Genomic DNA, 22,881 nt, shown 5'->3' on the forward strand with positions numbered 1-22,881 from the left:
ACATATGTCACCACGTGGGATTTATCACTTCTGCAAAGAAAGAGAATGACTTAAGCAAGAAATATTTATGGATTAAGAACCCTGGAGAAACAGACAGACTCATGAAGAAAAGCTTTTATTCCTTCATAAAAATGTGTTAGAAAGGATAGCAAGATTTGTGCCGCTGTACATCTCAGTCTGTAGTGCTTCTCCCTAAATACCTCTCCATCCCTAAGGGAGATGGAAGGTTCTGCATTTCTGTAGCTACTCTAAGTCAAATAGGAGTTAACCAGTGAACATCCTCAGGATGCCACACAGAAAAATGGCATCACTTTCAGATAGAGGTTGGACTGGACCTTTGGAGAGGCACATATGCAGATCTAGGAGAGCAGGCAGTGGCAGAAGAGAGATGGAGTACAAAACATTGGCCATCTTTTGTCTTGTGATGGAGGACATACTGCTTGAGTACCAGATAGAGACTGGGGCATCACAGAGAGGCAATCCCCATAAAACTCTGCAGCCTACTTAATTTCCTTGCTGTTTAAACCCTGTCCTTCTTCAAGCTGTAGAGAAACATCCCAGAACTTGTGTCTTCCTCAGTTCCTGGGATGAAGGCTGTAATATCTCTGAGAATGACTCTGAGCAAAGGGGAGAGAAGAAAGGGAAGAATTCATGCATGCTTGCAGACATTGCATCTAGCACACACACTAGCAGTCCCTGCCTTCCTCAAGAGCCCAGACTCCCTCACATATCTACTTGTGTTATACCTATCATGAGCACAAGTTTGTGCTGATGACTGGGCAGAGCAAAGCTCTGTACAGGTTTTGGTTTTCTTCCAGAGACTGTGGGAGAAAGCATATTCTGCAAGCAGATACTAATGCAATCACTGAAAGTGCTATCTGTGTTGAATTAGTACTTCTCATTGCTGTGCTCTTGTTGCTATCATTCCCCTGTGAATTAGGAAGGGAATCAGGACTCTGCTTCTCAGTCAGTGGGGCTCAAATGCCTTCAGGCTGTTAATACCAGTATTTAGTTTTGCATTGCCCGATAGTTGTTCAGTCCTATTTTGGTGACTTTCCAAGTGACAAGTGCCGGCATCTCAGCAATCATTCATTATTTCTTTCAAGGTTCTCATTAAAGAGGGACAAGGCCTGACCAAGTGGGGTGTACAATTACTTTTTTTGTGCCAAATAGCAGTCCTTTCAGCTCAGGTTCAAATGTATTTTCTGGTCTTATACTATTGCACTCTGTATTTTTGAACTGCAGGCCAGTAAAGCAACTGGAACTCTTAATCTGATAGCAACATTGTAAAACATGTTCAGTTTGTGTCTTATAAAATCTGCTGGACTAAGAGAATAGGAAAAAGACAAAGATCTTCTCTGAAGTTTTTAACTACCAAGAAAAACAGCCTTTCATCTAGATAGCTTCCTTCGACTACAATTTATGGAGTCAAACTTCAGTCCTTGTGTGAGGTCTTGATTTCACCGAAGTTACTCTAAAGATGGATTTGGCAAATGAATCTTTAAACTTCCAACATAATAAATGATAAAAGATTATTAATATATGAACAAATCTTTGCTTGTATTATATATTAGTTAATCAAAATTTATGAAAGATTAACTTTTCTACATTTATCTTTTACTGTCAATGGGCTTCAAGCTTCATTTAGCCAGCTTATTATGAAAATGTGTTTTGCTTTTTTTGCTTAGTAGTTTTTCTGGTCCTATTGGTAAATAATTGGATTTTTGATTCTTAGGTCTGAATCGATTGCTCAGTAATGGCTCCTATGAAGCTGCATTTACTCTTCATGAGGTATTTTTCTCAGTTGTTTTTCTTTTTGAACAGACATTTCCCACAAAAATTCTTAGTTGTATAATCATTTATTCTCAATCTTATTAATGTTATTACTCTCTTGCATTCTGTGTCTGGCTCTGACATCCATCCCATTTAGTAATGCTTTTTTTTTTTTTTTAATTTTCTTTCTTGCAGAAAGAGATGAGAGTGTTGTTTTGGATCTGCTCTGCAAAATGTATTTGGGTTTGATAAATCTGTATGTTTTCACAGGATAAATTATCATGCTGTGGTTTTCTCTTCAAGATTCTCCAGTTTATAGCCTTTGAGTTGAACACCATTTACCATAAATTTCTTAGGAAGAATAATCTCAAATCTTATTGAGGTCAGAGGAAATTCTCCTTTTAATGTCGTATTTAGCTTTTGGAGCACAAGTTTGGAGTTTGCATAACTTGTGTTATCCATACTGCTAGTGCAAGAGACTTCTTAGGTATTCTTTTTTGCTGCTGCTGTTCATTAATGTCCAGATTTGTGTTGTAGGGAAGTTACAGAAGTAAGAATTCAATAAGAACCCATGGGGCAGAAAACCACAGACACCTGCTCTATGAGTGCTGGGCTTCCTGGGGAGTGTGGTATAAATACCAACCACTGGATCTTGTGAGGTAAGACTTTCCTGCTGTTAGTATGTCCCATTATAGGTGCTTTCAGCATAAGTTATCTCTTATAAATAAAAAAAAAAAAAAGGAAAAAGAAACAAAACATGAAAAGCTCAGTTGAAGTATGTTGTTTTTAATAAGTGATCCTGAGGTCATGGGATTCATTGATGCCTCTGTAGGAGGAGCTGAAGTGAAGAAAGTTTCCATCTAGAATTCCTTGGCACCATGACTTCCAATGAAGGGTTTGCAGAATGTTTAAGAGAACACAAAAAAGGAAGAGAGAAATCTGTGGAGGCTGGGAAGACTTGGTTTCATGACTGTCCAATGCAGTAGTTCTTCCTCCTCAGAGCTTGGCTTGGTGAAAAACAGGCTCTTACTGACTAGACCTTCTGTTCTACTAAAAAGCAGCCATGAAAGGAACCCTAGATGAAGTTTAATGATGCTTACAAATGGTAGAGAGTAGAGTTTACAGAGTGTGCTATTGAGTTCAGCAGCAATAGTGGTAGGTGGGTAGAAGTCTGTCCAGTACCACCTCTCTTAAACCCAGTCCAGCTACATGACCACAGCCTGGATTTGTATTCTTCTTGGAAACAGCCTGCAAAGAAGAAACACTGAGAAAGCCTAAAAGTTACTCCAAATTCTTATAGCCCTTTTAAATATATTTTCAAATAGGTTTGCATGTGCTAATAGAGGATTACATATTTTTTTATGCATATAGAAAGAGCCAGAGCCTTTACTGGTCATGTTGGCAGAAGTACTATTGGGCATTGATGGGCTTTTTCTACTTGAAGAGAGGCATATGAGGCTACAAGGGCCTATTAATAAAGTCTTAAGATGTATGGAGATCATAGAAAATATTAAGATATTGGCCATTGGGAAGGGTCATACAGAGCATGCAATTGGTCCAGCATATTAATTTCCTCTTTTATAAGTCTCATAACTAACAGAAACCTTTGTTTTTATAGATTCCCAAAATTGTTTCTAGATGAAAGAGTTGTAGAGGGTGGCCCTGGAGATGGACAGTGTTACTGACTAAGGCCATGTAAAACTTCTCCATTTCATTAAATAGGAGATGTTCAATTTCTATGGATAAAAAGTTCACAGAGAACTGTAATTAAAAAAATTTTACTGAGTCATATAATCTTTAAAATGCTTTAGAAAACAAATTAAAGTGTTTGAACCTCATAACTTAATCCTGAAAGCTTCTTATTTCTTTTTTAATCCACTGGCCTGTACAGAACTACAGAATTTGTGTCAGATTACACTATGGAAATTGCTCATTTGCAAAGAAGCATAAAGTTATACTGATTTTTTTTTTTTTATGTTTAATTTTGCAGTAAGATATTAATGTCACAGTATAAACAACTTATCTCAACAATGTTTTTTAATCATTTGTCCATAGTGGTCATCAATACTTCTTGTTTGTTCTGTTGAGCCAATATCTAGGGTTTAGTTGGTTCACATATGGAAGGTTTTTAAGCATGCGAAAAAATAGCAACAGAATGAGTGAAGTTAGACACGTGATTGTTCTGGACCTTGGTAGCAGCCTTCTTGAGTAGCCTGGGTTTGCTTTTAAGATTTTGTAAGATGCTTTACTTTTTCATCAGGCAGTGACACCCACAGATTTTTACCCAGTCATTTTATAAAACAAATGCAGCAATCAAAATAGCAGACACCCTGGCTGAGGTCATGGTGTCCTGCACCTGTGGTGGTTCAGAATAGATATTTACCCGAAGAGGAGGGGGCAGGAAAAGCTGTGAGGCTCCCTGAGCATTGACAGCAACATGAGTCTCAGTAGCCTGCTGTTTGCTGCCTGGATTGCACCCATAGCTCCAACAAATTCACTGAAAGAGGGATGACAGGAAAGGTGAGGGAATGCCTTTTTCTTCTCACTTCACAGGTGCTAGATCCCTCGCGTTTCCTTAGCTCCTGCTGAATATTTTGTGTCTACTGCCACTCTCAGCAGCTCACACGTCTGGTGAGCTGGAGATTTTTCCTTGAAGAGCTGTCAACACCAGCAAGACCTGTTGTTCATTTTACTCAGAAGTATCTCAACGTGCAAACTTTAAACAGAAGAGTTTTTAGTACCAGGTTTGCAGCAGGAGCAACCTTTTTATTTTTTTCCCATGTGAACAGCTATGTGGGGTGTGCTTGAAGGGAGTAGTATTGCCATCTGTACTAAAGGAATGGATGGATGTTAGTTCTTCCACAGACACTGGACCAGAATTTATGGCTGCTAGCTGGCATTCCCCTTTATTATATTCTTTAGAAAGCCTAAGGCATACACTAGGTAAATTATCTCATTAACAGATATGATATTTCCACCTTAAAGTCAAGTTGCCACATAGGAAGAGAAATTGTTTATACTTTAGTGCTGTTCTATTTTTCCGTCAGCTGTTAAAAAGAGGCCTTAGATCTCTCATGCTTAGATCTGTCAATTTGGTGACGCCCAGATTTCGTTTAATCTCATCAGCTGGCTGTTATGGAGGTACTAGTCACTAGAAATAAATGGGAAAAAGTAATTTGAGGGGAATTGCATGGTTCTGCTTTCACTCTGCTTTGAAGCGTGGCAGAATGAAGGTACAGACTTGGCACATTTGCAAAGGCAGTATTCTTAATCAACAGATGTGGTACCATGATTTTAATTACACTTTTGTTAGAATTTAGTATCCACAGTCACTATACAGGAATAATTTAAGATCCTTAGAATTTATAGCAATTGGAAAGAGGCAGGACTTACACTTATAGGCTCTGGCACAACCCAAATCAATGGAAAAAGTTGCAGTGATTCCTGGACAATTTGGATCACTGCTGCTTTCCTCTAAGCTGTGCACAAATTGCTCCTCCTGCTGCTTGTGCATGTTATTTACAGGAGGAAAAGGGAGGAGAAAACTATATTTATAGTGATTGTAAACTTACCTAAATGAACCTGAAGACAAAGCTAATACCCAAGTAATTTGCATTTAACTCCATGTTTACATTAAATGACTTGTTTGTAAGCTGACAACTCCCTTTCAACCTGCTGCCATAACACGAGATCTTCATGTTTCCAAAACACCTGTTGGAAAGCCCTAGCTCCCTCACAACTTGTTTCTGTGATGTAAAAAGTTCTGCATAGGATTTCATTCTAACCTGCAAAAGGATTAATGAGGATAGGTATGTTCTTAGCTTGTATCCAAACCTGCCTGTGTTTTAGTTCCATGACTTCCTTGTAGGCATCCTGAAAGCAAAAGATTCTATAATGAAGGTTGTTAAACACAGAATAGTCTGGAATTTTTGTGGCTTAATAGTTGTCAAAAATGTGCCTTATTGATAAACACTGAGATTGAAATCTTGGCCCAGTTGAGTCAGTGATAGTTCTACCATCGGAAGGGTGTGAGCGGGGAGACAGTTCATCATTAAGGTAGGTGATGGGCTAGCATAAAATTGAGAAGCTCAATTTATTTTTTCTATTATTATTGGAAAGGTACAGCATATATGAGGGTAGGAGAGATGGATTATTCTAGTAGGTGCTTGGGAGGTTATGTCTGCTTTTTAGGTTAGCTGTGGAGGAAATTTTCTGTAGGAGAACAATCAAAGAAACAAAGAATTTTTTCCTATTCTTATTAAAAATCTGAAAAATTGGATGGTAATAAGTTAACAAAGTTAACAAAAATGCAAATGTTTACTAGTGTTGGAAAATTTCAAAGAAGCTTTCAAAGAGCAAAGTGATAACAGGTTAAATCTGGGTATAAATAATGCACAGTGATGCACCCTAGAATTCTTCACATACATTACTGATTTCGGGCTAAAGCACCAGCATGAAGGTAAAAGAACTGCCATCACTTTGGAGAGCTGTATGAGATTTCCATTCTGTATATAGTGACAGAGAAGAAACAGAGCTTGTTTTTGTATTTGGTGCAACTTCAGTGGAATGAGTGGCAAAGGTATCTCTCAACCACCTTTGTCTTGTGAGGGTCAAGATGGTCCAGGCTAACTCAATTATGGATTGGAATTAATGTGGAACTGCTGTGAACATGGCACCAAGGAAGGTCTCCAATGACCTTGTTACTGCCATAGTTTGTTCCTGTAACACTCAGCCCATGAGCACTCTGTTCATATTTATTCTGAGCAGAGATTTACAGAAAAAATATGCTATGGGGTCATTAATAAATTAAATTAAATATTAACTTGATCCTGGTGAAAATTACAGTAGTACAGCCTGCGGAATACCGCTTATGAAGCAAAGGGCAACTCACAAATGTCCTCGGATGCCTTTTCCTTACATTGCAGAGATTTAGGTTGCTCCCCATCATGTCCATTATTCTTTATGCAGACACCAAACTTTGCTTGGTCCTTTATTTAGGAAGAAGCTGCTAGATCTCTAGATCAAAAAAAGAGTACTATGATTTGTGCCATTTAGAAGGAAAGGTCCAACAGGATAGGAGATGAAGTTTGTCATGAATGTCTTTTGACTCGGGCGGTGGAACAAGGAAGCATTCATCCTTGAATGTAGGGAATTAAATAAAAACTCTTGATGTTAGGTTTACTTCACTAATTTGAACTATGGAAAAAAAAGAGATCATAAACATTCAGTGAAAGTAATCTCAAAATGTGAGCCTGCCTTTTCAGTGGAGCAGGCACAGTTTGACATCCTAGGTGTCAGGAAAATAACTAGGCCAAAGGCTAACATTCTTAAGTGAAGGCTCAGAAAGCATTTTCCAGTGTGTCTTTTTACAACCATACCTGTTGCCCTTGTCAGAGCTGAGTATGTTACTGTTAGCTCATCACCTCTTTATCCTGTAAAACTGAGTTTCCGTTGAATGTCAGAAAAACGAAAACCATGTGATCTGGCTTTTCAGACAGAACTGGTGAACTCAAATAATAGTGTAGGTCAGTATCATTCAACAGAGCATGAGCTCAGCCCAGACACATATTGTTCACACTGGAAATTTTTTATTTTCATTTGAAAACTGATGATTTTGTCCATTCCAGACCAAGCTTTTCTTTCTCTTCTCCTCTGCCTCCAGCCCTAGAGCCCATCATGGGTCCTTTCCTCCTCACTGTGAAAGTTTAACCAAAGACATTTTCTGGTAGCATAAAGGAGCCAGCAGTGCTGTCTCTCTGAGTTCTTTGTCTCTGGACAGATCAGAAATTGCATTATTAATGTAAAAGTGGGTTTTCAGCAGCAGCTATTCTCAAATTCAGTTGATATGCAAGCTTAAGTTTTCTGTGAAGTCTGAAGTGCAAGAATATCATCTTGCCTCATTCTTTAGAACTAATCTTACAAATAATCTACTAAAATATTCATTGTAATCATGATAATTGCATATTGATTTGTGAAACATCCTAATCTAATCAACATCATGCTGTGTACAAGACCGTCAAATACAAGGCAATGCATGAGCCTGTTCCTATGCTGATAAATTCAGCAGGGGTTTTTGTGTGTTTGATGTATTCTTTAACACATAAATAAAGGTTTGGTTGTGTTTAGGAGGAGGAAGAAAGTTAATGAATATTTAGCAAACAGCTTCCTGCCCACTTTGCAGTTAGTTTTTAAGTAATATAGCTAAAAAAACAGGATTAATTCAGAGTGCTTTCCTCAAATCAGTGCAAGATGATACATAAAGATATTTGCTGGATCTCACTTGCACTTTATTTTCCGTTCCCCTGTGGCAGAATCATGAGATTAATTTTGCATGAACTAAGCTAAGAAAAGAAATAATCAAATGAAAATAAATTGGATTGGAGAATAACCTCTGGTTAGCTAATTTCTTAGAAATAATTTGGGCCCAATTAATTTTTGCTGTCACACCAGTTTTAGGGATTAAATTAATTTCAGTGCAATTGCTTGGGACGTACAGTTATACAGCCAAAAGGCAAAGAGAGCCATCAGTTTCCCAGACACAAAGAACTAACTTTTTAACATGAGCTCAGCGTTTGTTTCTGAAGTCTCCACTCATCTCACTATAAACTCTGGTTGTGAATTTTTACATTTTTTTTCTAAGTTCTTTCCTGAAGCAGGTCTCTCAGTGTGGATTTATAAGCCAAGTTGCAGGCTTTTTCATTCGGAGATTCAGACTCTGCTCTTTAATCTACTCTTCAGATATGATATAAATATTTACCTTCTATTAACAAGCAAGATTAAGCAGATTTAGTTCTTAATTAGCAGGTAATTTCCTTGTGTTGTGTTTTGTAACAGACGGTACTTTGGTGAGAAAATTGGGCTGTACTTTGCCTGGTTAGGCTGGTACACGGGGATGCTCTTCCCAGCTGCCTTCATTGGATTATTTGTCTTTTTGTATGGAGTCACCACTTTGAACCACTGCCAAGTCAGGTAACGTGGGCACTTTTATAAGGGAAATTACAGTAGTGGGTTATTATGAATAATTTAAGAGATCTTCATATGAATTGTTAATTATTTCATTTTGAACTGTTGAATGAAAACTCAGGAAAAGACTGTGCTTGTTTCTCATAAGCTACCCAGTATCAAGCTTCCCTTGTTTTGTGCTCTGGAATTGGGATGAAAGGCAATGTTTCTTGCCCAGCTCCAGTTGCTGATGTTACTGGCAACTCAGCATGAAGCAGGGAAAAAGTAGAACTCCTTCATTGCCGTAGTAACAGACCAGAAGAAGAGTGGGACATTTTTCACTGTCTGTAAAGCCTTTTCCAAAGATCCACCACAGGGAGGCATTCTTCAGATGAAGAACCCCTGGGACCTTCTGCTGAGTGCAGCATCTCTACGTTCTTGCACTCTTAAGACAAATGACAAGAATAAGTCAAATTTAACTTCATCTGCAATCATGCCCACCCTCTTCTTAACAAAGGCCACTTCTGACTTAAGAAGAACCTGGAAATGATAAAGAGATACTGCTAGGCTAGCCATGAAGAGCTTGTCCTCTGCAGTTAGGACTGTAAACTCTGAAGTCTTAGATAGTCAACAAATATTAGTTACACACATGCAGTTATGAAGATCTTGGCTTCAGTTACAGAACCAGTACTGTTCAATAAGTGAAACTTATCAGTCCATTCTAAGGCTGTTCATTGTGCATCAAGCTACTGATTTTTATCTTTTCTGTATTTCCAGTAAAGAAGTCTGCCAAGCTACAGATATCATAATGTGTCCTATATGTGATAAATACTGTCCCTTCATGAGGTTGTCAGACAGCTGCATTTATGCCAAGGTACATTTTTAAACTATGCAATTAGAAATGCTTTCCTGGTAAAAGCATTAATTTTGCCTTTGCATTTGTCTTTAGTGATCTTGGGCAGATAAAATCTTGAAAGGACAGATAACTTCAGCCAATATTAACATTCAATGTCTTTTACCAAGACTTAGTTTGGGTTGTAAAACACGTGTTTGGGTTGTGAAACATTTGAATGAAATTTGCACTTAGAGAGTCAGCAGTCCCAGAGGTCATGTCCTAGATGCACATGCTACGGTGTCCTTGGCATCAACCTTTATCTTATGATCCGTCCTTTGTACATGGCTCCTTAAAATGACAGCTTTTGGTCATACCCTGGCCAGGCTAGCAAATAGTTTTGTCAACTGGTGGTGCATTTCACATGTCAAGGGAAGGATCCTCAGGATTGTCAGGCCAGCTACAGTCGTGATCTCATTTATTCTGTTAGGTCAAAATAGAAAATAAAACCCTACCACACACTGATCATACTATTAATATATCTCTTAGGTAACCCACCTTTTTGACAATGGAGCTACTGTCTTTTTTGCTGTTTTCATGGCCGTGTGGGGTAAGTTTTTGTTTTGATATTAAGTAATTGCACAATCCTTCTTTTAAAAATTATAATGTAATGCAGGCCTTTGTAATTTCCAGCACACCTTTTTTTCAGACACTGAGAAAACCAATATAGGCTTGATTCTTTTCTGTTTCTGCAAAAGGAAGATAGAAGTGATTGAAATCAGATTTTTATGTGATAATAATTTTAATTAAAATAAAAACATGAACGCAGTATGTAGAGTCCATGTAGATATACTCTGGAGGGGTTGTAATTGGTTTTCAGTCTGTTGGCGCTGAGGCCTTTTCTCTGTTACTGTTCAGGCCTTCTTTTAGCTTGGGGCAGCTCAGTTTAGTGTGTCTACTAAAATGAATTAAGGTATTGTTCTTCCCACTTTGCAGAAAGGCAGGAAATGTTAAATACATGTAGGCTGGTTGTAATTAAATCAAAACTGATGAAATAAATGAAAGATTTCGTTGAATGACAAATTGATGCGAGAGCAGTCTAACTGTTGCCATGGAGTCTGATTTTTGCATATAGGACAGTTCTATTTCTGCCTCCACTATTTTTCCTACTGTGATCTCATGGGCAGAATTGAAGGGAAGAGGAAATAATAATTTCTGGCAGCAGAAAGGGTCTTTCAAACATGCCCTGAGCATGCCCAGGCTCTTAGCTCCTACCATGCCATGCTGAGAGGTTAACACCTTTAGAAAATGGATCATGAGGTGCCTCAAAAATGGCATCCATCTTACAGCTCCAGGAGCTTGAGCTAGTCTGATTTGGCCATTGTTCTCCTGTTCTTACTCACACACCTCCAACTGCTTTGGAAAGTTGTCCAAGTAATCCTTATAATCTGCATTTTAAACTGCAAATCTGTTTGGCACAAGAAATATCCAGGAGGCAACATTTGAGCCATCAGGACAACATAGATTAGCCTACCAGTCTGTCTCAGTTCCTTCCTCCAAAACTATGTTTTTGTCTTAGTTAACTAATTAAATTAGATCATACACCAGTCAGGCCTATTGGTATATAACGTGTAATATTGGGAGTATTAAATTGTAATATTGGGAGTATTAAATTATCGCAAATCACCTTAAAGAAAAAAACTCACAGATCTTACAGTTTTAATGTTTTTCCTTGGTATTTTACCTTTGTTTTAGGGTTATGCTAGAGCTCAGAATCACCAAAAATTTCTAAGCCTTAAAGATTTTTTAGATGTTTACTCAGCTTTTCCAACCTTTTTCTCAATGTGCTCACTGAAGTTGAGAATTTCCAAGACAGTTTAGAGGCAGAGACTTCTATCTCAGCTCAATAGGAAAATTGATGGGTTAACATTGTTGAATATCGCTGTCATTGTTCCTGACTGCTGGGGAACATCTCTTTGGAGTACTGCTTTTGGCACCAGTGCGTTTGTTCCTCCTAAAGAGTAACACTGCTTTCATGAGACAGCTGTACTCACAGTGTTGCACCAGCGTTGCCCAGAACCAGGGCTGTAGGAAAAGCCGCTCTAGTAAGGGGAGTTGCTCACTCAGATAACCATGCCTGCTCGTGCCTTGTAGTTGTTGTGTGGGAGTGTGTAGCTGTCCCTAGCTGGCAGGAGCTGCACGTCACTTTCAGTAGCCTCGCATTCTTCCCCCTCTTTCAGCACCCTTGTCAGACTCCCCAGACCCAATTCCACATGAGAATATCACCACACCAGTGGACAAGGACTCCAAAATACACTGTCCATCCATGCATCTCCAGCACCTAAGCCCGCAGAGAGAAATGAATTCGCTAGTGGAAAAGAGACTATAGGACAGCAGCTGGGCTATTTCCTCACCAGTTTTGTTGGCTTACATTGTGCTTGTGAGCTTGCTGCCAAGAGGGATGTAGGGGCAGGAACAGGAACAGGGTTGTGAGTATAGGTTATGGACTGAGGAATCAGGTGATCCTGTGTTTCCACCCAAACTGTACTTTCATGAATAATACTTTACTGAGACAACAGTGAGATTGTGGAGATATTTTCCATACAGTTAGGGCTAAACCAGCATTAGAACAAGGAAAGCCACACTTCCCAGGGATTTTCTCATACTATATGTATAAGTTGGCTTACCTCCTGTCCTAAATGGATTTTCAGTCTGCAGTAGGCCTATAGGCAGCTGCAGGCATTACCATCATCTCAGTAAATCATAGGGGAAGAGAAGAAACAATGATAGGAGTTTAATTGTAGGAATGTTTTTTTCTGTCAGCATGAAACAACTGGCAAGTGCATGGCAAATTGGCTGTGAAAGCTTCAGCCTTCTAGATGCTTGTCTGACAGACACTAGCATATAAAAAATTATGGCAGTGCTTTTAAAAATAGAGAATGAAAGCAAAAAAAGGCAGCTAGAATTGTGTTACCTTGTTAGCCTGAACTTAGCCACTGTCTTATTACCTAAAATACCTCCTTCACTGTCTTTAAATCCATTAGTCAACTCACATCTTAAAGGAGAAGCCTCGGCCATTTGCTTAATGTCTTCAAAACCAGGCATGTTCAGGTTGGGCTTTCCATGAAGACATGATCTGTATAGAGGCTCCCTCTTTCTATTCTAAAGACATCTTTAATTGATGGAGAAAGAGGGTGGCTCCCTTTTTAAATAGAAATAAAATGTTTCTTCAAATGATGAGCAAACTGCTGTGACCAGGCTAGGGAGAGGCATTACCATGACAAATATCAGTATGAGCTGTTTGATTTGTGGAGCAGCAGTAGGCCTGGCTGTAGGACTCTGAAGCAGAGGGACTCATCTTTTATAGTGCTTAGATGTGGCATAAGTCATTCCCATCAAAGAAAGGTTGGAATTACGAAGTGCACCAGGAGACACTGGAATAGAGAAACACTTTTCTTCAAAAAATGTATTGACCCATCACCTTACTTACTGTATTTCTGTCTGGTTTAAGCAAAGTTCTATATAAGAATTAAAGTAATTGATACAATAGGAAACAATATTATGCTTACTAATGTATTCCCAAAAGGCATAGGATTTAAGACAACTTTCATTTTAAACTGGTGTAGCAAAGGCAAAAGGTAGCCTCCCTTAGGTGCACTGATGATATTCACTGGTAGTTTGTATAAGCTTATCTGTATTGGAGCTTCTGTTGAAGGGAAAACACCTTTCAAAAGGGTTGAAGCTATAAAGTGCTGTGGTTTGTAGGAAACAGCAAGCCCCTGTAAACACTAATACTTTTTTTTAATTGGTGAACAGACTGTTGTTGATGCTTACTGAGATGTCATCATCTCAGAAGCTGGAAAAGAATTCTTCCTTTTGTGAATCTCTAATCCTGATGATAGTTCCAAACGTTCAAAGCTTTCAAAAAGAGAGGAGCAATAGCATTTTGTGTGTTTCTGTGGTGGAGGGAAACACCTACTCTTTGCTCTTTATGTATACTTTGAGATATGTCAAGCCTGATGAAAAGGTAGGTCCCGTTTCTAGGAAAAACTCCTCTCTTTTCATTGTCTGAATTGGATTCTTGCCAAAGACAGAAAATGACAGATGGTCATTGTAAGTAAATGTTGGCATTTAAAATTCAGCAAAACTTCATTCTGAGAAACAAATCTAGGTACATTTGATAATCAGTTGATTCCCAGTATGTTGCTGTAAAGCCAGAAGGAATTCTAGTTTTGCTTTTCCAGTTGAAGTACTGGGAAAAGTGAGTGCAAAGATGTCACTGTCTAGATGTTTCCTGGAGCTAAGTAACAAAGTTCTGTAACTGTCCAACAGGAGAATTCAGCTATTCATAATTTCTAATGCTTTGCTAAAGACAAGGTGGGCTGATGGCAGTTTCTCTGTCTCTACATATCTTTGGGAGACTAAGGACACAAGAAAAGTCCTTTTTGACATATCTTTTAGTCTACCTAGAAGCATGTTTCCTTCGCTAAAGGAAGTAGCTTTAGAACGCTTGCTGAAGGGCAAACTTGGGAGGAGAAAAAAGGCGTGGCATGAATAATTTAACACTTTTTTTTTTTCAAGCAATAAGAAATGCCAATGTAAAACATGTTTTTCTAATTATATCAGTTAGTCTAATAGAAGATACTACTTACCTACAAACCTTGCCTCTAGCATAAAACATTCACATTGATTTGATCTCTGAGAAGACAAATTTTATGGAGGTTCTTCAGCAATATTCCTGGTGTACAGAATATATTCTGTAAGTCAGGATGGATATATTAAATGAAATATAATAAAGGATTTCTGAGAGAAGGTCAGGGTTAAGCTATTTGCTGTGAGAGGCCATTTGCATAACTAGATAAGATCAGAACTTGTTTCAAATGTATCTGAGAAAGTTATGTTAAGACAGCTGTTTGTACAAGTGGATGTTGAGGACTGAGTGGCAAGGCTGAGCTCTGAAGCAGGGCAAGTACAGTATAGAAAAAGCTAAAAAAAATCCCGGGAGTTAAGGCCAATGAGAAATTGAGAATTCCAAGCAAGATTTTTTTGAGAACTCTCAGCATCTGATTTAAACACACCAATAGGAAAATGGGAGAAGGGTAAGTACAGCTGTGTCGTTTTGAGCTGTCAAAGTCATAGAGTCATAGAATCATAGAATAGTTAGGGTTGGAAAGGACCTCAAGATCATCTAGTTCCAACCCCTCCGCCAGGAGCAGGGACACCTCACACTAAACCATACCACCCAAGGCGTCGTCCAACCTAGCCTTGAACACCGCCAGGGATGGAGCACTCACAACCTCCCTGGGCAACCGATTCCAGTGTCTCACCACCCTCACAGGAAAGAATTTCCTGCTTATATCCAATCTAAACTTCCCCTGTTTAAGTTTTAACCGTTACCCCTTGTCCTGTCACTACAGTCCCTGACAAAGAGTCCCTCCCCAGCATCCCTATAGGCCCCCTTCAGATACTGGAAGGCTGCTATGAGGTCTCCACACAGCCTTCCCCTCTCCAGGCTGAACAGCCCCAACTTTCTCAGCCAATCTTCATACGGGAGGTGCTCCAGTCCCCTGATCATCCTCGTGGCCTCCTCTGGACTTGTTCCAGCAGTTCCATGTCCTTTTTATGTTGAGGACACCAGAACTGCACACAATACTCCAGGTGAGGTCTCACAAGAGCAGAGTAGAGGGGCAGGATCACCTCCTTCGACCTGCTGGTTACGCTCCTTTTGATGCAGCCCAGGATAAGAATGCGGAAGTGTGATGTAGGGTATTAGTGATTACTTGACTAGAGAAGAAGCAGAGAAATTTCAAAATGCAGCACTTTTAGAAGACCTCAGTAGTACAGTGAATCAATAAAAGATGGTTATTTACAGCACATTTTAAAATATCTAGCAAGGGAGGAGTGCATACTAACCTGGATAGAAGAAAAAAGGTATAGCACAATAAAAGCTAAAACAGCCCTGAGTAGATCATCCTATTTGCTACTTAATTGTTTGAAAACTAGCTTTTCCTGAAGCAAACTTCAGGAGCTGCACCTATTTATTCTGGCAAGTGCTAAATATACGAAATGTAATATGTATAGTATAGTTTTGACACTCCATGTGTGTGAAAAAAAAGAAGGAAAAAAGTGTGTTTCAGCGCAGCTGTACCTGAGATGTTCATGACTGTGGACTCATATGTCCACTTCAGTCCTTCCTCAAGCTGTTTTTGGAATGGAGACAGAGTGGTAGTAATCAATCAGGCTTGTCTCTCCAAGGTCTCTGAAAAGTGCAGGGCTGCTTGTACAAAATAATTCAATATGAGCTGATAGGAAAGAAGTAGCTCCACCAGAAGACAAGTTGAGGAATTAATGTGGTGGTTCAGCCACAGTAGAGTCTTATTGGCACTTACCAGTTTTGCTGATCTAAACCGATCATACTGCAGTTATTACAAAAAGTCATAGAAACATTAGGCTGAGGAGATTGAATTGATTTTATTAGATTACATCAAAGCAGCTGGTTACCAGGTATAACATAACTCCAGCTTTCAAACAAAAGATAACGTGATGTAGGAAAATACCTTCAAGCTAAATAGCTGCCTCCTTAGATATGCTTTTGATATCTTATCTGCTCACAGTGCTCATTTTCTAAGCATATCTTAGCCACATTGGCATGCATTACAACATAGTAATTCTTACTGGCTAAAAGTTCACTTTCCCTAAACTGGTGCCAGTGCATAGTATCATGCCACGTCATCATCAACATGCTGCAGTAGGGCAGATAGTTCATTAAGGAGATGTTTTTAGGACTGGATATAGAACATACAGCCAGGGTATTGTGACACTGTTACAGCTGATACTGTGCTAGCTCATGAATAGAGAGGTTTATGTTTGCTGTGGTTATCAGCCTGATGCTTTTCAGTGATCAATAAAGACCCAAACCTCACAGTGTGAGAGGAAGTGTTTCCATTGATTTCTGCTAGCTTTAGACATCTTCTGCATTCTTTTAAGAAGGCAAATAATAATAATAAAAATAAACATAAACAGACTCAGTATTAATCTCCAGAATATGGAGATATTGTTTTATGGCTGAATGCTTCCTTGATTGTCCTTCCTATCACAAAATAGAAACACAGTCATGTATAGGCATATTACACTATCTTGAATTCTGTCAATAAGGGCTGTGCAGCACAGAATGTTTAAATGCCAGATGTTAATACCACACCACATATATACACTCATGTAGTGCAAAAGGAATGGTCTGGATTAGACAGGTGTAAGACAAGAGTTCCCATTTCCTCAGTAAGACTCTAGAGATTTGCATATGCCTTGTAATGTGCTTCCTCTGGGTTCTGGTTTCTGTGTATTGTAAATGGTCTTCAAAGAAGGAAAGTTACTGCTTTGTCTACAATAGCCCCAGGAAACCTTTTGCTTCATCAGAAATCTGCTATATGTAGTAACGATGACTCACAGGAACAATTTTATTCTTTGACAGTCCTTCCTTGGTTGGTTAGAAATTAAACATTCTCATTTAGCACTAAATGAAATCTCTAAAGCCTAGATCATACTTGAAGAAAGTAAAGTAATCCTTAGAAAGCAATGTTTTTTGAAAGCAGTTTTGATCATCAGGATGATTCGCTGTTCAAAGGAACCTATTTATGCAAAGAAATTAAAATAATGTAACAGTTTCATTCAACAGTTCTGTGATCGTTGTTAACACTTTCTTGACTGAAACCCAATTTTATATTATTTTTCTATTTGCTCCAGCAACTGTTTTTCTAGAATTTTGGAAAAGAAGGCGAGCAGTAATTGCTTATGACTGGGACTTGATAGACTGGGAAGAAGAAGAGGTTTGTAAAAGAATGTATTCTTTAATCTTTAGCACAAACAGATTTGGTTAAAAATGTAAGCATGTTTTCTTTTGGATATATTTTCAATTCACCATTCACATTTTCATAAACTAGGAAATGAGAATTTTTCTCCTCAGATATTTTCTTTTCAGAAGCAGTGTGCCAGATGCTACCTTTATCTGTCACGTTAGAGATTAAAGATGCTAATAGGAACTCGCCTGGCTATTTCGCAAAGATTTACGTGATCAGTCATCAGAGCATCAGGATCTCATTGGCATTTGAGGTATCAGTTCCTCCTTTGTTCAGCGTTCAGTGGGATCCCAAGAGCGAGAACTGATGCCTCCCAGAGGTGTCTTCTCTGGAGATGCTACAGTTGACAGTGCCCATGCCTACTTCACGTCTCATGTATATCCTTGCTTGAAGATCATCTCTGTGGAACACTGCCTCCTTTTCTTGAGTATCAAATGCTGCACTTTTCTGTTGGCTCTGGGGTCTTTGCTGGACTATGACAGTCACAGTTTGGTGTCCCAGGTGAAAAAGTGTTTTTCCTATTTCCCTGTTTTGTGGTTCAAAGTTCATCTCTTCACTTTGCTATTGCTTTCAGTGGCAAGTAGTATGACGTGCAAACCACAAGCTTTGCAAGTAGACTTACTTCTTGGGGTGCTATCATTGTCCCAGTGATCAAGATTCAGATTTTCAATCTTTTACAAATCCCTTTTTTGTACATCTGGGATATAGAGGGCAATATATCCTTGGACTAGGCAGGATAGGAATCCTGCAAGAATTCACCTATTGAAGGACTCAGTAACTTCCAGAAAGAAAAGGATATATTTTCAAGGATAAAAGAAATTTAGAGTACTTCTTCTAGTGTGGAAAGATCTGCTGTAAGGCATTGCACATTAATCCATATTTGATATTCCAGAAATCGGTACAGTTTCTCCTGTGAATAAAGAGTTGTAATGATCCATGTTTGAGAAGCAGGAAGGAAGGAGAACAGTCAATTTTATGTACATTGAAAAAGACATATCCTGTGAAGTTTGATCACGAAGTTGTACATGTCAGTGAGATGGCAGTGAGAATTTTGTCTCTGTAGGGTGAAAATTTACTCCTAAAAGTGCTGCTTTCTCATAAAATCACTGCTAATTAAATTTCCTTTCTACATCCCATTCAGTTGTCACTGGACAAAATCAGATTATTTCTTTTAGTAGTTATTTCAAAGAAATCAATTAAAGACTTCTAATTACCATTTTAAGTCACAAGATTTTGATAATGAACATTGTTATTTGTATTAGCATTATCCGCCATGTCTAGTTTTCGCTTGCTTTAATTTTCATTGTCAAATTGAAAAATAAGGTTTTGCTACAGAGAGAAATTTATTAATTCCTGTCTACAATAGATTAAAAAAAAATACAAAACATTTGTAAGGCTTCCTATCACTTCATCATCATTTTTCTGTTCTAAATGAAGAAACAAAGGAATAAAGCAATGAAGACAAAGGGAAGGAGAATTAAATTTCTTCAAACATGCAGCCTTGTGAATTCCTCACCACTTTAGATTTACACCTAAGGAGGGTGTGCAGCAGTCCCTGCAGTGCCCAGGTCCCCCAGCCTGGAGACATAGGCTAAATGTTTCTGGCTTTTTCATCCCTTCATGTTTGTATTTCCTTTTCTAGTAAATCAGGTGCAAGATGGGAGACACGGAGAATAACTTGGTCTTGGCTGAGTGTGCAACAAGAAATGAACTGTGCAGAGTTCCTGGCACTGCCATCTGAAATATGGCTCTGTTCCTATTTACAGCATACTTTTTATATTTTTCTTCAGTGTCACTTTATAGCATTAACCTCAGCCAGATACAATACTGTTCGCTTCCTGCTCCAGACTGTGCTCGGCATTGCTGGGTGTCATTAAACCAGCCCGTGTCAAAGTGTCAGTTTTGTGTGAAAAGTGTCTGTAAAAATAGCAGTTACGTTATCTGAATTGACTGGAGATTGTAGGAGATAGATACCTAGGCTCATGAATGGGTGGATATGATAAGGACTTCCCTATAGTGCAGATTATGAAAGATGATAGAAACTTGGCTTAGAGAAAGCTGCAGAGAAGAAAGAGTTTCTTGTATGCGACTCAGTAAGCCAGCTGGCAGAGTCCTGTAGTGGTTTAACCCCAGCTGGGGTGCCATCCTCAAGTACCCTGCTTCAATGCTATCACACTCTGTCCTTTTGCATGTCCTTGGGCACACAGGAATAGTACTTGCATTGTTTCCCTTGCTAGATTATGGTCTGCTTGGGAGCTTTCAGCCCTGATACAACAGGAACAGCTTGAGCAAGGTAGAATAAGAGCCCCTTCAGAAACATGCTTAGTCTCTGTAAATAGCTAATGTAGGCATGGTTCCCTCAAGCCCATAATTACTTACACTGGCATTGCAGCTGAGCATACATGCCTCTTAACTTTTTGTAACACCGTATTACCAGGTTGCTGCTCAAATTTGGAAGTTAACTGTATTGAAAAAAAGTACCTTCAAAACTTGAGAGAATGAGAATGAGGCATGACTTTCTCCCCATACCCCAGGGGAATTTTCTAAAAAGTATGTAGGATTTTAGGATATCTTATTTTTATTCACATTCTGGAGACTTGTATGAGCAGTTAACATTCACCAGTTTCAATGGTCTGGGCATTTACAGCTTTCAATCAATTAAATGCAGGCTGAAGGATGGAAGTGACCGAAATTGCTAAGCTTGGTTCTTGGCTCTTACAAAGAAATGTGCAGCAGAGGCCTGGTGGAAAAGCTTCAGACAGGCAATAGCTGCCTTTATGCTCCCTTGTAGCCAGCTGTACCATGGGCCAGTTTTCCAGTATGCATCAGAGCATTGTAAAACTTGACTTAACATAGATAGACTGCCAGCAGCTGTGAGAGTCCCTCTCAACTTTCTCTCCAGTACCTTCTCTCAACTCTAACAGCATCCTCAATGTCAGACTTGGGTGAGATGGCAGAGGACACATGACTGTTGATGAACCTCCTGGATGGCAGGGCAGTGGGGTAGCCCTACTGAAGCTGAAAATCATATGGTCTTACCTGAACTAGGGGTGAACCTTGTCTTCTGACGAGGCTGTAAACAGATGTAACAAAGTGTCTCTCAAAGAGATCCACAGGTTTCATTTCAGAAGAGAGTTTTTATGGCAAAACAGGACTTCAAATAATTTTGTCAAAGTTGGGAAGGAATTGAGCAGTATTAGATGTCATAGCTCCTTCTTCAAATGCTGAGAAACTTTTGCTGATAATGGGAAGGTAACCAGTTACCTAGCAAACAGCAACTGGGTTTGGAGAAAAGAATTTGGTTTTGTGTTGGGTTTTTTGTTTTCGGGGTTTGGGGTTTTTTTTTGCTTTGTTGTAGAATTCCAGTATCAATAGGTTAATACCAGGTTGGAAAATTCCGTGGTATCAGCCTTAAAATTATTTGGCTTACAGCCATATAATTAGAATTTGTTATGTTGTTTAAATGACTAGCTAATTGGGGAGTATACTAAGTATTTACAATATGGTTTTGTGGATCCAGTGTTTTATTCTAGTTCTCATGAAGGAGACCTCTGAGTTCCCAGCTCAGCTTTTACTGGAGCTGTGCCAGTTGCTGAATTCAAAGATGTACTTCTCAATAATGATATTGGTTATCTGATAAGCAATCTGAAGTTTCCTACAGAATCTTTCCTAGCTCTGCTGTATGTGAACATTGTCTGTCTGTTCTTTAGGAGGAAATACGTCCACAGTTTGAAGCCAAGTACTCCAAGAAAGAACGAATGAACCCCATATCCGGGAAGCCAGAGCCTTATCAAGCATTTGCAGATAAATGCAGCAGACTCATTGTTTCTGCATCTGGAATATTTTTTATGGTTTGAGAACTTTTATTTATTTATCAGTTGAAAAAATACAAAATAGCATTATCTCCGGTGAGAGAGCATAAAGATCCTGGATATGATTGCTTGAAAGTAAAGTAAGCTCTAGCATGTTAACTACAGGCTGAAAATCTGTACAAGGCAACTTGCCTGAGATTTAACGTCCTACACAAGTTTACTCTTCACTGAGTCTCACAGATAGTTAAGTCCTTCCTTCAAGGGTTATACACATATCACTGTATGTAGCAACACACCTGCTGGAATAGTAATGCTATCACATTTAGGCACCAACTTCAGCTGACTGAACCAGCTCGTCGATTTCCTTGCCTTCCCTGTGTAGACTGCTCAGAGTAATGAGGAATGATGCCATAGAATAGGCACCTGTTCTTTGTAAACTCTACAGAAAACCCAGCTAAGATGCTTACAGTGCCTAATGATGTTAATATGTCTCAATTTTTCAGTGTATTGAGGAGGTAAGGAAGGAGGGTTCATATTCCTAATGCAATTGAAATGGAAAACTCGATGTTCCTTGTCTAAAATGAGGCATGTCTCCCGCTTCCGAAGTGCGAAACTAGATGCACTTCTCCTGAAGAAAGCAGGCCGCATTCAGCTGAAATGCCCCCGTCTTCCAACTTCACTGAAACTGTTATTCACATGACAACAGCAGGGGTAGGACTGGTCTTGAAAACACAACTGGCATCAACTCAGACCCTCATGGAATTTACTAGGGCTTTCTCAGGAGGCTAGAAAATTATATACATATAATTTCAGGAGTTGTGAAGAGCCAGGTAAGTGAGCTAGCCCAGCAGCTCTGTGTTTGAATGAGACAGAAGGAAACAGGTCAGAAGGCTTGTAGGAACCTAATGGTTTCAAAATTGTCCAATGCAGCCTCGGTCAAGAAAGGCAAGAGCATTACTGATATGAACTGTGCTCTGTTATGTCTGGAGGATGGACAGACACACAGAAAAACACTGGGCATGAGGAGCCAACATGCTGTCTGACTCAGTCTTTGAAGACTTTTATGTCTGCTCAGGACTGTAGTCTCTGCTCAGAAACGATTCTATACCTGCAACATCTTGCATATTTTCCCTATTTTTTTTTTTTTAAGGGGAACAGTTTTCACTCCCTATCCTTTGCAAACATAGCCATTAATCTTCTCAGCCTAGTGATAGATCCTGCTCAAAGTGCCAGAAAGTAACCTTGCTCTGAGTTGCATGCACGACAAATTATCCTCATAACAGTTCTTGAAACAGGTCAAGGATTATTTTCACTGAAGATGTGGGGGTTTGCTGTCATAGTGCAGGCTTCCAATGACTTCAAAAAACTCAGAAACTCCCTTCATTTAGGTAAAAATGTTCCTTAAAAAGTATAGCTTTAAACATAGGAGATAGACACTTATCAAAACTTCAAGTTAGAGCTGTTCTGAGTTTCACAGCATTAACTCTAACAGTGCAGTTACTGATACAGCTTGAACCATATTAGTGGTTCCCTGTTAACAAAGTGGTCCTTCTTCCCCTCAACACTATGCAGGGAATTCAGAGACAATCCTTCACATTCACACACTTTTATTTTCCTTCCTCACTGGGATTATGTCAATCACTTTTGTGACTAATAAAATATGAAA

At 39.0% G+C, this 22,881-nt stretch overlaps 1 protein-coding gene across 1 annotated transcript in view; it reads left to right on the forward strand.

Moving 5' to 3' along the window:
• The window catches only part of ANO4 (anoctamin 4), a 211,770-nt gene that overhangs the window by 158,925 nt on the left and 29,964 nt on the right, over positions 1–22,881 (forward strand). Inside the window, exons 12-18 of the mRNA XM_065671440.1 lie at positions 1,736–1,791; positions 2,311–2,432; positions 8,608–8,742; positions 9,493–9,589; positions 10,097–10,157; positions 17,291–17,373; positions 21,114–21,254. Of these exons, the coding sequence (XP_065527512.1) occupies positions 1,736–1,791; positions 2,311–2,432; positions 8,608–8,742; positions 9,493–9,589; positions 10,097–10,157; positions 17,291–17,373; positions 21,114–21,254 (695 nt within the window). The remainder of the gene's footprint in view (positions 1–1,735; positions 1,792–2,310; positions 2,433–8,607; positions 8,743–9,492; positions 9,590–10,096; positions 10,158–17,290; positions 17,374–21,113; positions 21,255–22,881) is intronic.

The sequence above is a fragment of the Lathamus discolor genome, chromosome 1 (assembly GCF_037157495.1).
Source record: "Lathamus discolor isolate bLatDis1 chromosome 1, bLatDis1.hap1, whole genome shotgun sequence".
Lineage (NCBI taxonomy): Eukaryota > Metazoa > Chordata > Aves > Psittaciformes > Psittacidae > Lathamus > Lathamus discolor.